The 17,472-nt window shown below is 41.4% G+C and overlaps 1 protein-coding gene across 1 annotated transcript in view; it reads right to left on the bottom strand.

Annotated features, from left to right (window-relative positions):
* Window positions 1–642: 642 nt before the first annotated feature.
* Window positions 643–17,472, bottom strand: part of LOC111160984 (LHFPL tetraspan subfamily member 1) — a 37,692-nt gene continuing 20,862 nt past the window's right edge. The window contains exon 3 of the mRNA XM_022524400.1: window positions 643–824. Coding sequence (XP_022380108.1) covers window positions 643–824 — 182 coding nt within the window. The remainder of the gene's footprint in view (window positions 825–17,472) is intronic.

Here is a 17,472-nt window from a genome sequence, read left to right as displayed (position 1 = left end):
AATAAGGAAGGGGTCTTAGACTATATGCAGTCATCCTTGATTAGTATTTTCCCCAATGGGAGCACTTCTCCCCACAAGCTTCCCCACAACTGGAAAGGAAGAAAAGCAGGAGAGAGTAGGAAGAGTCAAGGTACAGTCCAGAGAAAGTCACAAAAATTTGAGCAGTGGCACTCCATAGATGTTTGGATATGGCAGTAAAGACCAGGGGGAGGGCCATATGCATGGAGTGGTAGGAACCAGCCCTGTTCATCTCCTGTCCTTCCCTGCACATGTGTTCTTACACAACCTTTAAGTGATAGACAGGATCTGTAGAACTCTGAAGATCTGCTTGATCATGAAGTTACCTTCCAGGTGAGGTCTTCTCCTTATTTTGCACAAAGGAACACTTTGGGACTTGAGGGCTAGTGGGTACTCACCAGTTAGGTAAACATTTGAGAGAATCATTGTTCTTGATGAATTTTGTAAATAAGCACTGACCCACTGGCTTAAGGGAAAATGAAAATGAGTGACTGATGATTTAAAAAGCATGCAAACATGTGGCTACACTACTAGCAGGTGGTTAGCAAGTGGCCCAGTGTTAGTGCCTCCTCTCAAGGCCATCTTCCTTTCTCTTTCCCACCCTCTCCAATCTTCTGCCAAATCTCAAGATTTGAGGCAATGGTCAAGCTCCATGGCATAAGAATTGGTGTTCCTCATGATGCTTTCTGCCAACATGACAGGCTTGGGGTTTCTTCCAGCAAAGCAAGAGAGCCAAGTGCAGATCAACATGGCTGCAGCTGCTCCACCTCCAGCACAGTAATAGGCCCAGCCAAGCCGACAGGTACCTGTAGAAATAGGGACAGAGACATGAGGGTTGGGTTGTCTTCTCATACATTCTCCTTGGGGTATTAGAGTTAATGTGAGAATATGAAACAATGAATGCAACTGGGCCTCCTGTTTCCCCCTTTCCTCTTTTGCTGATGGTTGGTATTTGCTTTACCAAGAAGTTATAGAATTTTATTCTGTTACAGTAGGAATCTGGGGGTGGTGTGGGTGGTAGCGGTGATGGTGCCATAATGAAACTGATGACAAGAACAATTTGATCAAGTGTCAAGAATTATGCTAAACTCCTTAGACATACATCTCATTGACCATTACAGTAACTATATGAGATATGCACTCTTATTATCCCTGTTTTATATAAGATGAGGTAACTGAGGCACAGATTAAGTTAATTGTGAAAAGTCAGAGAGCTAGACAGCAATAGAGTCAGAATATAAACTCTGGCTAATCTTGACTCTAAAGCTTTACCTTTTTCACAACATCGATGTACTGCCATGCACAGACTATTTCCAAAGAATTGTATTCTGCACCATCAGGAGATTTGACAGGCACAAAAATAAATAAAAATCTATTGCCCCTTGTTACATGCCTCTATCTTAACCTACCCTTTCAGTATCCAAGGAAGAAATATATTAGAATCAAGGTCAAGCTTGTAAAGCAGTAGTTTCAATTTAAAGGGTAATAGGGAAGGTCACCTGCTCAAAAACATCCACTCCACCACCTGCCTTTCTATCAGAGGTAGATTCTGTCCTTTGAAGTATTTATGTTTTCTCAGAGAATTTTCCCTCAGAAAATGCCAATGCCCAAAGAAAGGAGAGCTATTAATTTATAAGGGAATAGAGTAACAACTAATTGTTAAAATAAAGTGCCTAAGCAAACAAGACGTCAGAAACTGTAGAAGATGCAGTGATAGAAAATTGTAGAAGGGCCCTGAGAAAAGAGGCAGACAGTGACCTTCACCTACCTCACAGTCCTATAGAAGGCTAGTCCTGACCATTGTCAGTTAGTTGGAGATGTCAAGACTGATCTTGATAACTTCCTTTTTTTAAAGATTTTATTTATTTATTTGACAGAGAGAGAGGGATCACAAGTATGCAGAGAGACAGGCAGAGAGAGAGCGGGGAAGCAGGCTCCCTGCTGAGCAGAGAGCCCAATGTGGGGCTCAATCCCAGAAGCCTGAGATCATGACCTGAGCCGAAGGCAGAGGCTTAACCCACTGAGCCACCCAGGTGCCCCGATAACTTACTTTATTTTTAAATCATTTTTTAAATTTATTTTCAGCATAACAGTATTCATTGTTTTTGTACCACACCTAGTGCTCCATGCAATCCATGCCCTCTCTTATACCCACCACCTGGTTCCCCCAACCTCCCACCCCCCCACCTCTTCAAACCCTTCAGATTGTTTTTCAGAGTCCATAGTCTCTCATTGTTCACCTCCCCTTCCAATTTCCCCCAACTCCCTTCTCCTAACTCCCCATGTCCTCCATGCTATTTGTTATGTTCCACAAATAAGTGAAACCATATGATAATTGACTCTCTCTGCTTGACTTATTTCACTCAGCATAATCTCTTCCAGTCTCGTCCATGTTGCTACAAAAGTTGGGTATTCATCCTTTCTGATGGAGGCATAATACTCCATAGTGTATATGGACCACATCTTCCTTATCCATTCGTCCGTTGAAGGGCATCTTGGTTATACTTTTTAATAATCAATTGCTTTTGTTCACATGGTGTTCAGTGAACTTTAATTTTCCTTCTTTTAATTGACTATTTGGCATGTCATATAAAGAATATAGCATGGCCTCAAGGTAGGCTCTTTGCTCTTCCATTCAGGCCAGCCTAATTTATCCCAAATTTCTCACCTCAGAAATAGTGTTCCTATCACCACCAAAGTATTATCCATACTGTCTCTCCTGCCAGAAACAGCTTCTTCCCTCTTATTCACCAATTCATATCTTCTTCAGAACACTATCCAGGACTTCCAGGAAACTTTTCCAGATTAATCCCAGTGGGCTCAAGTCACCTCAGCCAAGTAGCCCTCTAGGAGTTTATCTATATCCCTTACATGGGTGTACCTGTTGGATAAAATGTTGGGAGGAAACTTTGCATGTGACATATTTTTCATCTGCCCTTTACCCACTTCCAGACTGTTGGCTCAACAGTGCAGATGTATTTGTTTTTTTCTTGATCATATCTCCTAAGCTCTATCAGCAGTGGGTGCTTACTGTGCATGTTTTAGCCTAACAATACTCCAAATATGGGTACACTTGCATTTTTAATCCTCAACATACAAATCTATGGCTTAAATTTTTTATTAAAGTTATGAAACCAGCTGTAGTATTATTCTATTTGTTTCTGGAATGTGCTACAGTTCTTCCCATCATAAGACCTATGACTACTCTCTTGCCTAAATTGCTTACTGCATATGTACATGTACACAAATACTTCCCACCACTCTCTTTGCCTAGTCAATGTTCAGTCATTCTTCAAAGCTCAGCCCAATCATTAATTCCTGACTCCTAAGTCAGATTCCTTCATCAAAGGTTCTTGTTAGTACTGTGTATACTTCCTTCTGTACTTGAATCCCTTATGCCCTGCCATGACAATGTCAAAGTTTAGTTCTTCAGAAGAGACAGTATTTTACCAATAGATGGAGGCAGTCATATAACTCTTGAAATCCCATGGTCCCACCCAAAATTATACTGAGAGCCAAACTATAGTAGATATGGAAACAATGCAATCCTTAGATAGAGTGAATTTGAAAGTGAACCCTTCTTAGAGAAAATAATTCAACTATCCACAAAGTGGCCTCAACATGAACAATAATGGTGGGCCTCTGGAAAAGGTAAACTGAAGAATACCATACTGAGGTAATCAGCCAATAAATTTGTATCCTCTGTCTACCTTGTCACACCTCCTTTTAGACATACACACATACTTATTCACTAAAGAAAGGGGATTTTATATAATGCTTTTGGTTTCACAAGGTGAAAACTCTACATATGGGCAAGCCTTCAACTTCCACCATCCTCAGGAAGAAGCTTGAAGGTTATATTGTACCCAGTTCACAGATATGAATGTGAAGCTTAGTTCATAGCCCTAGGAACTCTCTCAGAAGCAGAGAGGTAGAAGCAGGGATCCAGACCAAATCTCTTTACTCTCAAAGTGGTACTCTGTCCTCTCTACTGGTTTCCTCACCCTCCCGAAAGCCATTTTTTCCTCTTAGAGGACCCTTGACCTATAAGCCCTAAAGAGGGGGTTCCTAAGTTAATTAGTAATAGATTCACCTGAGCTTCTCCCGTAGCCCTCCTAACCAAAATCTCCTGTGCTCACATGGTAGAGTAGAAGGAGCCAGCCCTGGAGTGGACCCACCGTCAGGCAATTTCCTCCTCTCTGGCATGCTCCCAGTCTAATCTAGACAAGGCATCAGAAGTCTCACTCTGTTTCTTCAGTTACTTGTCAAGTCATCCCCCTATTAGAGTAGAAGGGATATTTTTATTAGATACATGCAACCTAGGACCAGGGAAAGACTTGTTTCTGTAAATGAAAGGAATAAATGTATAGCATGCCATTATCCCAAAGCCCCAGGCAGGAAGAAAGCTGACAGAGTGGGTAGCTCCAGAGTGAAGAGCTGGCTAGAAGGGCTTCAATAAACCTTACTGAAGTCATGTCAGAACTAGGTATCACAGAGTTAGGAGCCAGCACCAAAATGTTCCCATGGCCACACCAAATGCAATTGGTTTCTTCTCACAGAGACTCCTATTAGGCCACTGAACAGCACCTAAGCTCCAGGCTGCTGCCACAGAGGCAGCCAAGGAGAAATGGAGGAAACATATCTTCTATCCAGCCCTTCCCCACAACCCTACCTGTTATTTGCTTGAGGGAATAGAGAGGTTATATCAGTAGCATTGCAAAAGGGTAGAACAAAGCAAAATTTTCCAGAACTATGTCTTCAAGTTGAGAGGAACTGTCAGTATTCACATACTCCACAGAAAGCGTGGACACTAGTCTGATGGCCTACAAAGGAATTTGTGTTTCCCATGGAAGGGTACAAAATAGGGAGCAGTGATAATGAAATACCACACTTTACCTCCAGTCACCTTTTAGTGAAGTCCCATGGACCATCACCAATCCCTAAGTCCTACTCCCTAAAGCACTGTTGATTATTCTATTCATCTAACAAATATTTTATTAAGTACCTACCATGTGCCAGACACTTTGAATACACTATCTCATTCGATTCTCACAACAGTTAATTTTCATTAACAGCTGAGAAAACAGAATCTCAGAAAGAAAAGTCACTGTCGATTACGAGTGTCAGAATTCAGATGTGAGTGCCAAGACTGAAAGTCCATGGTCATCTATTTCAACCATGCCAGTAGAGTGGAGCCAAGGATACAAGTTACTATGGTCCAAGACTTATGGGAAAGTATGTCTTCAACTGATCACTTCAGCTCTCTGATTCTCAGTTTCCTTTTCTTTAAGTGAAGGGAATTTTTCTGGACAGATTTTTTTAAAAGATTTATTTATTTACTTGAGAGAGAATGAGAAGAGAGAGAGAGAGAGAATGCAGAGGGAGAGGGAGAAGCAAACTCCACACTGAGCAGGGAATCCCAATGTGGGGCTCGATCCCAGGGCCCTGAGATCGTGACCTGAGCCAAAGGCAGATGTCTAACTGACTGAGCCACCCAGGTGCCCCATTGCTGGACAGATTTTTAAAAGCCCCTTCCACCTCAAAATTTCCATTCTACTATGAACATGATAAATGCCTTAAGAGCATAGAAATACTATAGGAACATCTAGGAAAAGAATTATTTGTATCTGAGAGAATTTAGGCTTAAGTAGTGTTTTATAGAGAAGATATCATTTCAACTTGACTTTAGCAGTGGGAAGTGGGCATTCTAGGCAGTCGGAGTGGTTGGTGTGACCAAAGTGATGTAAGTGAGAAAGTTGACAACACGTTTCAGAAACAGTACCCCATTCAGAGTTGCTTCAGAAAAGGAGCTGTAGTTGACAAATAATAAGCTGAATATAGACCAGGAGGACTTGTGAAATCTGGCATCTTTCCCACAAACAATGGGGAACAATGGAAATTTTCTGACCAGAGGATAAAATGATATAACAAGGTTCCTCAGCCTTGGAGCTAAAGATATTTTGGGCCAAAAAATTCTTTGTTGTATGGGAGTGAGGTGAGGTGGAGGGGGAGGTTTGTCTTGTGCATTGTAACACACTGGCCTCTACCTACTAGATGTCTGCACTTTATCCCTCCCTCCTGAGTTATGGAAACTGAAAATATCAACAGATATTGTCAAGTATCCATGCGGGTAGGAGTGGAGTGGCTTGCTTCCTATTAGGAAAGACTGAGCTAGAGGTATAGTTTGGGAAGATTAACTTAAAATCTTTGTATGAAAGGGATTGGAAACAGTTGTATACTGTAGGAAGACACCAGTTAACCAGAAGACAAGGATGCTGGTACACATCCAACAATACATAATCCAACAATACATAACGCTAGAGAATAAAAAAAAATATATCTGGCCAAAAATGTCAGTATTTTTGAGGTTAGGAAAACTTCATCTAGGCAAACACCAGATATTTACACTTTAAATTACCTCCAAAATGAATCTTGATAACTGAACAATTAGGCCAACAGAAAAGAATCTTTTTCTTAAAGAACAGCTGTGCATGGTTTCCTATTGACTTGGAAGCTGACTGGAACCGAGACAGGGTCAGCTTTGAGCATTCTAGTATGCTAGCCCAGGGAAGCTGGGGAAAGTCAAGGAGAGAGATCTCACAAGGTATTCAGGAGAAAGTACTGATTCCCTGAGAATCAGGAGATAGGAGTCTTTGAAGAAATCTTTTAACCCCACAGGACTTCAGCTATCTCACCTTTAAAATGGAAGAAAGTAGTTCAGTATCTGTCTAAAGACAAAGCAATAAAGACCAGATGTGTTCTTGAGGTCCCTTTCAGAAATAACCAGGCTCAATTCTGCCTCACCTTTCAGACTGACTGAACCAATTCTGAGCCTCCATGCAAGAATTGTTCTCATGTCCTCAGAAAATAATTCAGTGAGCTAACATCACAGCTGGGGATTGTCTCTACATACATGCATAGGTATCTGTGAAGAGAATGACTGGGCAGTAGGATAAGGGGAGAAAAGAGGTCCTAACTACAAATTAGTTTTATGCAAAAATTTCTAGAGGAGCCCTAAGAGAAGCCTGTTCCTTTTTGTGCTCTTCTGTATAATTTCTAACACTCTATCTGAGACATTCTATTCCAGTGCTGAATTTGCTGTGACAAGATCCCTCATAAAAGTTATTAAATCATCACTCAGCAGTGGGCCTGACATTTAAATCAAGACATGTTGCTTTTATTCCAAGTTGCAAATCAAAATGGTTTGGAGCTTGACTCTATTTTCTTTGATTCAGCATTAAGTTATATTATTACATCTCTGCTGTTTAGAGAACAAATTGTCACTGGCTGATACTTAAACTGACCCCTCTCCATAGAGCACCAGTCCTATGTCCTTAGGGATATGGTGTCTGGCCAACTGTAAATGGGTCATGACGAACTACTGGAAGGCATAAGCCACAGGCTGATGTTTTTGGTGGGGTCTAGTACTGGTGTGGGCATCAGGATTGGGAATCATAGTAGGGAAGAGTCTAACAGAGACACTTCTTTGCAGAATGCCAGCTTAGAAGCCAACAATGCTAGAGAACTAATCCAAAGAAAGGATTCCTGCTTAGAGAAAGAAGGAAAAGGCATAAAGAGAGTAAACCCACTTTGGAAGACAGTTTGACAATTTCTTATAAGACTGAAGATACATATACCATATGATCCAGCAATCATGCTCTTTAGTATTTACTCAAAGGAGTTGAAAACTTAGGTCCACACAAAAACCTACACAGTGATGTTTATAACAACTTTATTCATAATTGCCAAAACTTGGAATCAACCAAGATATCCTTCAATAGGTGTATGGATAAATTAACCATGGTACAACCAGACAATGGAATATTATTAAACACTAAAAAGAAGTGAGCTATCAAGCCATGAAAAAATGGAGAAAACTTAAATATATATTACTAAGTGAAAAGCCAATCTGAAAAGTCTGCGTATTATAGGATTCTGACTATATGACATCTGAAAAAGGAAAAAATTATGGAGAGGATAAAAGAATCAATGGTTGCCATGAGTTGGTAGGTTTGGGGAGGGATAAATAGGCAGGGCATGGAGGTTGGTAGAGCAGTGAAAATACTCTGCATGATAGTATAATGGTGGATACATGTCAATATATATTTGTGTAAATGTATAGAAGTTACAACACAAGGCAACAATATTGTCATCAGTTTTATCATCTAATAAAATGATATATTTATCATCTAATATACTCCAATATCCAGGGAACTTGAGAGATACTGCTCTAGCCTTATAGGCATAATAAAGGGGAAAGTGACCCCAAGGATGGAGGAGGACCTGCAATGGGAACCAGCATATTGCCCTCAAACTCACCTTCTAGAGTAGACAGAATAGATATGCAGAGATGTCTGTCTAGGAGCCACCAGGGTGACCTTCCCAGCCTTCATCATATCAGACCAGGCTGCCTGCACTGGCCCTGCAGAGCAATCACCTCAGCTACAGAGAGATACCTAAGCTCCTTTAGAATTCTATGGAAGGAAAGGGGAAGATCTAGAGAGAGATCAAAGAAAAGAGTCTAAAAGAGAGTCAATGGGGGTAGGTAGAAGAAGAAGAAAAGAAAGGCAGGTGGAGTTAGTTTAGAAAACATTATTATAAGATTAGAACACCAGAGAACCTGTTACATAAGGACTGAGTGGAGAGGCTGAGGTCTTCAACAGACCTCTTCCTAATAAAGGTGGGGTTTTTCCAGAGTAGACCCAGCTCAGGAAAATCAGCTGCTCTTCCCATCACTGTAGCACCATCTGAGCTTATGAAACCAGGACTGCAACCCACCTCCCAAACTGCTATTTGGTGTGTATGGTGGGGGGAAGGATAGGGTTTCTATTTGCTTATTCAACATATTTTTGCAATGGGGACCTGCATTTTGTGTTAAGCAGGCAGCAAGGGTTTGGAAGAAGCTGGTGGTCCCATCTGTTCAGAGAGATACTGCTAACTATAGGGTCTCCATAGGTAGCAGCATAAAAATATGTTCAATGCAGCCAAGCTAAATGAGGAGAGAACTTTCTCTGCTAGGTCCAGCACAGATGAATAATTGTAAAAAATAAAGCAAAGCCAATGAATTCAAGGGCAATTGCAAAACAGCCTATCCATCCCCTACCCCACTATAGCCCCCAGCAAAAAGATAGCCAAAGCCATGAGGACAGCTTTCTTCTCACTCTCCAGGCTGGGCATGTATTTCAACAGCAGCCCAGATTGGAGGCCCAGAACCTATTAAAGATTCCATAAGCCTGTTAGGCTCCCTTGCCAGAGAAAAAGGCAAAACAAAAAATCCTTTGGAAATGTCAGTAATTCAGGTAAACCTGTTTTTTGTTAGTAGCCACTATTTCTAGCCACTTCCTAGAAAGTCAAGGTAGCACTCAGTAAAGAATCAAACCCTCATGGTGACAGAGATGTCCTGATAGGGTTGAATTTTTTTTCTCATACACTTCTGCCAAAAAAAATTGAGTCCTTCCATTGAAATCTTTCCTGATACAAGTAAGCATTTGCTTCTGACCCATACTTGTACGTTGCCAACCAGTCTTTCCTATTTATGTTATTTCCTGCAGGATACTGAGTTTAACTACTCTGATCATCTTTTTCTTCATTGGGTAATAAAGGGGAGTAATTAAGTCTCAGGTCAACTTAGATTGTGCTTCTGTGTCTTTCTCAAGATTGGCCCCCACCTACCCCTGAATAAACCTTCATGTCACTCTGTGTTGTTCTTTATATAGCCCATCAGACTAGACTTGAAGAAACATTTCAGAAGAGCTTTGGGAATTGCTGTAGACTGAATGTTCATGTCCCCCAAAACTCATGTTAACTTCTAACATGCAATATATTGGTATTTGGATGTGGAGACTTTAGGAGGCGATTGGGTCACGAGGGTGAAACCTTAATAAGTGGGAGTAGTGCCCTTATAAAAGGGACCCCAATGAACTCCCTTACCCCCTTGTGCCATGTGAGGACACAGTGAGAAGACTGACAAATATGAATCAGGAAGAAAAAATTCACCAGACAATAAATCTGCTGCCACCCTGATCTTGGACTTCTTAGCCTCCAGAACTGTGAGAAATATAGTTCTGTTGTTTGTAAGCCATCCTGTCTTGAGCATCTTTCACAGCTGTCCAAATAGACTAAGACAGGTACTCTCCCCAAAGGACTAGTCAAAAACCAAGTACTGGACCTGCTTGACTCGGCATGAGCTCTGTAAGATACTTGGCCTCTAAGAAATTGGCCCCTCTCCTCTAGCATCTGCTTGATAGATTTCTGATTGCATCCACTTGAACTTTTTCAGCTAATAAAGGCACTGTGGTAAGCTCTTTAAATATGTTGTTCTTGCATAGGTAAGATCAACAAGCTAGACTGGGTGAAAGAGAGCCAGAGACTGAAATGGAACAAGTAAACAGACTATTAGTGTGACAGGTGCTATGACATAGAGCAATACGACGATATAGATGTGGGGCATCAAGTGCAATTGAAAGAGGGCAGGGAGTTTTCAAGAAGAAGTAGGGAGTTAACTAGCTTAGGAAGGGGAGAAGGGTATTCCTAACTATGGGAAGAACACATGCAAGGTTGTAAAGGTTTGAAAGAACATGGTATTTCAGTGTGGCTGGGCAGGAGGAGGAACTTGAGTGCTGATGGAAGTGATGGCCAAGGTCCCTGCAGGCTATGCTTAAGGAATTTTTTTCCTGCAGGCAATGGGGAACTATTGTTAAAGAATGGGAATGACATCAGATTTGCATTTTTGGAATATCACTTTAGCCACAGAATGAAAGACATACCAAGAGAATGGCATACAGTATCTTTAAGAATATAGAGAGAGTCACAGGTTGTTTTCTATAATATAGATGAAAATTGAGGCTAAGAGAAAGAAAGTAGGTTCTAGAGTTCCCATGTGCCTTAGCAGTATTGCAGCATTTATTCCTCCTGATGACTGATATCATTATGATTTGGGATTGATATTATTATGGTTGTATTTGATAAATAGACATATATAAAATGTCTCCTCAAAGCTTCTTGAAGACTATGATCTTGAATTCTTTTAAAATTATGTAGGGTCTCATTCGGTATCTCATATACAGTAAGTGCCCATCATATGCTTACTGATTGACTGTTATATACTTTTTTTTTTTCTGATGGGACTAAGTGGCTTTATTGGGGAAAGCCAGGATTACAATGGATTTAAGAGTTGGCGTTGAGGCCCTTCTTCTTGCCAAAAGGAACCATGGACTTTACCTCCAAGCATGAGGCTGGCTACTTCTGGGACGATCAGAGCCTCCACTCTACACTGACCCAGGATAGCCTCATCCTCTAGGGGTGTGCCTGCCAGGATCAAGACTTGATCTTCTAGAGTGATGCCCTCCAGCAAAACTGAACAGTAGCCATTGCAGCCTCTACCCCAAAGATGGAGTCCAGAAAGAGGAAGGAGCAATGGTGCACACATCCTCACCACCTGCAGCAAGCCACATCACTGCTCTACTGTTATGTACTTTTGACAGAATCTTCAAACACTTATGAATGCTAGAATGCCAGAACAGGAAAGCTGACAAAGCTCAGGACTCAGAAGCAAGTGCTCCCTCATTCCAGCCATTGACTTAGCCCCATACCTGCAAGGTTAGGTTTGAACATCAGCTATTTCTATCCATGCTCCATTGGCCAATAGATATAGACCCTAATGGCTCTCCTTGGGCCCAGTATCTCTGGGTAACAACCAATGCCACAAATAATACCACCCAACATGTGCATAACACTTCACAATTCACAAGGCACTTTTCCTATTCATTATTTCATTCAATCCTCTTGTATTTGTTTTATTCATTCATCAAGTCCCAGGTAGAGGCAGGAATGTCATTAGAGAGAAAGCCATGGAGCAGAGAGATAAGTATTTGATCAAGTTTGCCACTTAGCCAGAGAGTAGAATCCAGCTCAGGCCCATATGTGCTCAAGAAATCATGTGGTGCACAAACAAGGTCCTAGGTGAGAATGACAGAGAATGCTATTTGCAACCATGACCTGTCATTTACAAACTGAACCTGTGGGCAAGTCATTTAACATTTCTGAGTTTCAACTCTCCCATGGGTACAATGGAAGTGACACCACAGAGCAGTGGTGAAGGTCAAACGATATGACACATATAAAGCACTCAGCACAGCACCTAAAATGATCAGTACTCTGGGCCCATTCTCCTCTCAGCTAAACACTTTTCAGCTAATCCACTAGTTTCCACAAATGAACCATGAGAGACTATGGGCTATGAAAAACAATCTGAGGGTTTTGAAGGGGCGGGGGGTGGGAGGTCGGGGGAGTCAGGTGGTGGATATTATAGAGGGCACGTATTGCATGGAGCACTGGGTGTGGTGCATAAACAATGAATTCTGTTACACTGAAAAGAAATTTTTAAAAAAATGTCTGGAGAAAGCTTTAGCATACAGATTTCTAGTCCCTGCTAGAGATCTATAGAACTGTGATCTCTGGGGAGAGGGCCCAGATGATTGCAATGCACAGTCCAGTGGGGTATCACCTGAATGAGACCATATCATTAGCTCAAACTCATCCAGCCTTTAGACGAAAAGTCAAACTTGAATTAAGAACCTATAAGGAGAGGGGCCCTGGGTGGCTCAGTTGGTTAAGTGACCAGCTGTTGGTTTCAGCTCAGGTTGTGGTCCTGAGATCCAGCCCACATAGGACTCTGCACTCAGTGTGGAATCTGCTTAGGATTCTCTTCCCTCTGCCCCTGCCTTCTATGCTCTCTCTCTCAAATAAATAAATAAATAAATCTTTATTTTTTATAGTTTTTTTAAATAATTTTTTATTATGTTATGTTAGTCACCCTACGGTACATTAGTTTTTGATGTAGTGTTCCATGATTCATTGTTTGCATATAACACCCAGTGATCCATGCAATATGTGCCCTCCTTAATACCCATCACCGGGCTCACCCATCCCCCCACACCCCTCCTCTAAAACCCTCAGTTTGATTCCCAGAGTCCATAGTCTCTCATGGTTTGTCTCCCCCTTTGATTCCCCACCTCCCTTCACTTTTCCCTTCCTTCTCCTAATGTCCTCCATGCTATTCCTTATGTTCCACAAATAAGTGAAACCATATGATAATTGTCTTTCTCTGCTTGACTTATTTCACTTAGCATTATCAATGTAAATTTTAAATATTTCAATTGTATCAGTCAGGATATTTTTTTTGAAATCTATTTTTTAATTTAATTTTACTTTTTCAGTGTTCCAAGATTCATTGTTTATGCACCACACCCAGTGCTCCATGCAATACATGCCCTCCTTAATACCCACCACCAGGCTCACCCATCCCCCTCTTCCAAAACGCTCAGTTTTTTTTCTCAGAGTCCACAATCTTTCGTAGTTCATCTCCCCTTCCAATTTTCCCCAATTCACTTTTCCTTTCCTTTTCCTAATGACGTCCATGTTATTATTTATGCTCCACAAGTAAGTGAAACAATATGATAATTGACTTTCTCTGTTTGGCTTGTTTCACTTAACATGCTCTCCTCCAGCTTCACCCATGTTGATGCCAATGTTGGGTATTCATGTTTTCTGATCACTGAGTAATATTCCATCGTATATGTGGACAACATCTTCTTATTCATCTGTCTGTTGAAGGGCATCTCGACTCTTTCCATAGTTTGGCTATTATGGACATTGCTGTTATGAACCTCAGGGTGCATATGGCCCTTCTTTTCACTACATATGTGTCTTTGGGGTAAATACACAGTAATGCAATTGCTGGGTCATAGGGTAGCTCTATTTTTAACTTTCTGAGGAAACTCCACACTGTTTTCCAAGGTGGCTGTACCAACTTGGGTTCCCACCAACAGTGTAAGAGGGTTCCCCTTTCTCCACAGCCTCTCCAACATTTGTTGTTTCTTGCCTTGTCAATTTTTGCCATTCTAACTGGTGTAAGCTGGTATCTCAAGGAGGTTTTGACTTGAATTTCCCTGATGGCTAATGATGTTGAACATTTTTTCGTGTGTCTGTTAGCCATTTGTATGTCTTCTTTTTTTTTTTTTTTTTTTTAGAGAGAGAGAGAGAGATCACAGGTAGGCAGAGAGGCAGGCAGAGAGAGAGAGGGGGAAGCAGGCTCCCAGCTGAGCAGAGAGCCCGATGTGGGGCTCGATCCCAGAACCCTGAGATCATGACCTGGGCCGAAGGCAGAGGCTTAACCCACTGAGCCACCCAGGTGCCCCCATTTGTATGTCTTCTTTGGAGAAGTGTCTGTTCATGTCTTCTGCCCATTTTTTGACATCATTAACTGTTTTGCATTTGTTGAGTTTGAGGAGTTCTTTATAGATCTTGGATATCAGCCCTTTGTCTGTAGTGTCATTTGCAAATATCTTCTCCTTTGCCTTTGGAGACATGTTTTGAAAGAAGATACTGTATTCAACACTGCTGTGGCTGATGTCAAAAAGGTTACTGCCTATGTTCTCCTCTGGGATTTTGATGGATTCCTGTCTCACACTGAGGTCTTTCATCCATTTAGAGTTTATCTTTGTGTATGGTGTAAGAGAATGGTCGACTTTCATTCTTCTGTATATAACTGCCCAATTTTTCCAGCACCATTTATTAAAGAGACTGTCTTTCTTCCACTGGATATTTTTTCCTACTTTGTCAAAGATTATTTGACCATAGAGTTGAGGGGTCCATATTTGGGCTCTCTATTCTGTTCCCTTGGTCTATGTGTCTGTTTCTGTGCCAGTAACATGCTGTCTTGGTGATCATAGCTTTGTAATATACCTTGAAATCAGGCAACCTGATGCCCCAGCTTTGTTTTTCTTTTTCAACATTTCCTTGGTGATTCAGGGTCTTTTCTGGTTCCATACAAATTTTAGGATTGTTTGTTCCAGCACTTTGAAAATGCCATTGGTATTTTGATTGAGATAGCATTGAAAGTATAGATTGCTCTGGGCAGCATAGACATTTTAACAATGTTAATTAAAAAAAAAAGAACCGGGACACCTGGGTGGCTCAGTTGGTTAAGCAGCTGCCTTCGGCTCAGGTCATGATCCCAGCGTCCTGGGATCGAGTCCCACGTCGGGCTCCTTGCTCATCGGGGAGCCTGCTTCTCCCTCTGCCTCTGCCTGCCATTCTGTCTGCCTGTGCTTGCTCTCTCTCCCTCTCTCTCTCTCTGACAAATAAATAAATAAAATCTTAAAAAAAAAAAAAAAAGAACCTACAGTCAGTTTGATGCAATGCTATGGGCTTTCTCTTGAAAGATACATTTGTAGGCAATTTCTCCCAACTCACCTGGGTGAGACTCGGTAAAGATGGTTTAAAAAATTCATGCAACACAGCAGATGTACATATAGGTTAACCCCTAATATGTGATTCTAACTTTGCCAGAGAACTGCCCTGAGGGTGTGCAAGAACTGTCCTTGGTTTTCCTCCTGGTTCTTGCCTTTGAAATCTATTTCACTTATTAAATAACATGGGTCAGTCTAACCTATAAGAACAGCAATAATAATAATGACAGTTCTTATGGCATTTATTCAGTTCAGGCCCTGTACGAAGTTTTAAGTATGTCACTTCATTCCATCCTCACAAGACTACAGTGAAATGGGCACCATGGTACTAACACCCCTATTTAAAATGGGTTTCTGTTTTTAAACAAAGGTTTAGGATACTGTTTCATCCAGAGTAGCCAAGGAAAGACCCTCACTAAAAGTGAGGGGGATAAAGAAGATTTTTATTGAGGTTTATAGAAGGAAATTTGAGTGGAGGATACAGAAGTAAGGAGATGAAGCAAGAATCAGATTCTTTGACCTGAGGATCAGAGGCGGGACAGAAAGTAGCAGAGGAACAGAATGAATTCACCTGACTTTACCGCCATCTGGTGGTAGTCTGATGGACAGACAACCAGCTCACTGTTTCAGTCAGAGTGACAGAGACAGAGAGCCTGCTAGATCCTCTGCAAGTCGCTAAGTTGGGGGAAATAAGGTCAAATAAAACAGAGAACCTGCCCTTTGCGATCTTTTCTAGATCCTCTGGAGTCACCAGGCTGGAAGTCACCTAAAGTATTGACTATTCCAGGAGTAAACACCCTCTTTCTCATGCAGGCTATTTTCAGGAAAGGCAGAAATGTTTATAAGCACCATCATTTTTTTTTCTATCAAAATGAAACTAGCTTAGCATCCCATGGGATGTATAGAGTCTCATTACTTGAAGTTCTTGACTATTTTTAATAGAAGATGGTCAGTGAGAAAACTGGCACTGAAGTTTAGTCATTAAAATGATAGGAGGAATCAGTAGATACACTTTCTCAACTTCTACTCCTTACACCTGTAGGGCATTGTTTTCATAAATCACATTCACATGCACTTTGTCATTTCATGGCCAAAACGATCCCTAAGGTAGATAAAATCATCCTCAATGTAGTCGCTGGGAGCTAGGCTTAAAGAAGTGAAATGTATATGAGAAATCTGAAAGAGCCAAAGTGGTCCAAAACAGAGAGCAAATGATGGTTACCAGGAGATGGAGGCGGGTGGGGAGATAGGACAGATGTTGTTTAAAGGTACAAACGTGCAACAGGTAGTCAATAAGCCCTAGGGGCCTAATGCAAAGTACAGTGAATATAGACAGTAATATTGTGTTATAATCGTCAAACTTGCTAAGAGACTAGAACTTAATTATTCCAAACACTACAAAGAAATAATGATGTAATATGATAAAGGTGCTAATAATTATTATAATGGCAATCACATTACAATATAGAACTGTATCATTTTAACATGTTGTATACCTTAAATTACACAATGTTATAGGTCAAATATATTTCAATAAAAACCACAAAAATAGGGGCGCCTGGGTGGCTCAGTGGGTTAAGCCGCTGCCTTCGGCTCAGGTCATGATCTCAGAGTCCTGGGATCGAGCTCCACATCAGGCTCTCTGCTCAGCAGGGAGCCTGCTTCCTCCTCTCTCTCTGCCTGCCTCTCTGCCTGCTTGTGATCTCTCTGTCAAATAAATAAATAAAATCTTAAAAAAAAACACAAAAATATAAGGATCTGAAATGACTTGGCTATGGTCAGTCACAAAGTAAGATGGCAACAGAGCCACCTTGCGATTTGTTCATTCCACTCAGTGCAACATTTAGAGAGCGCCAAGCATGTGCCAGGCACCAGGGATATGCTGTTGAATTACATTGCTCCCTGACTCACTGTTTCCCTCCTGCCTGTTCCAGCTTAGCTAGCCCAGCTTCTCTGGATGGGAACTCCTCTTTGTGTGAGCCAGGAAGACAACTGAAAAATCTTTTTTTTTTTTTTAAAGATTTTATTTATTTATTTGACAGAGAGAAATCACAAGTAAGCAGAGAGGCAGGCAGAGAGAGAGGAGGAAGCAGGCTCCCTGCTGAGCAGAAAGCCCGATGTGGGGCTCGAACCCAGGACCTGGGATCATGACCTGAGCCGAAGGCAGCGGCTTAACCCACTGAGCCACCCAGGCGCCCCCAAC

The sequence above is a fragment of the Enhydra lutris genome, unplaced genomic scaffold (assembly GCF_002288905.1).
Source record: "Enhydra lutris kenyoni isolate GAN:26980312 unplaced genomic scaffold, ASM228890v2 scaffoldscaffold80, whole genome shotgun sequence".
NCBI classification, from domain to species: domain Eukaryota; kingdom Metazoa; phylum Chordata; class Mammalia; order Carnivora; family Mustelidae; genus Enhydra; species Enhydra lutris.
Note: the sequence above shows the minus strand (reverse complement) of the source record. Positions and strands in the feature narration are given on the sequence as shown.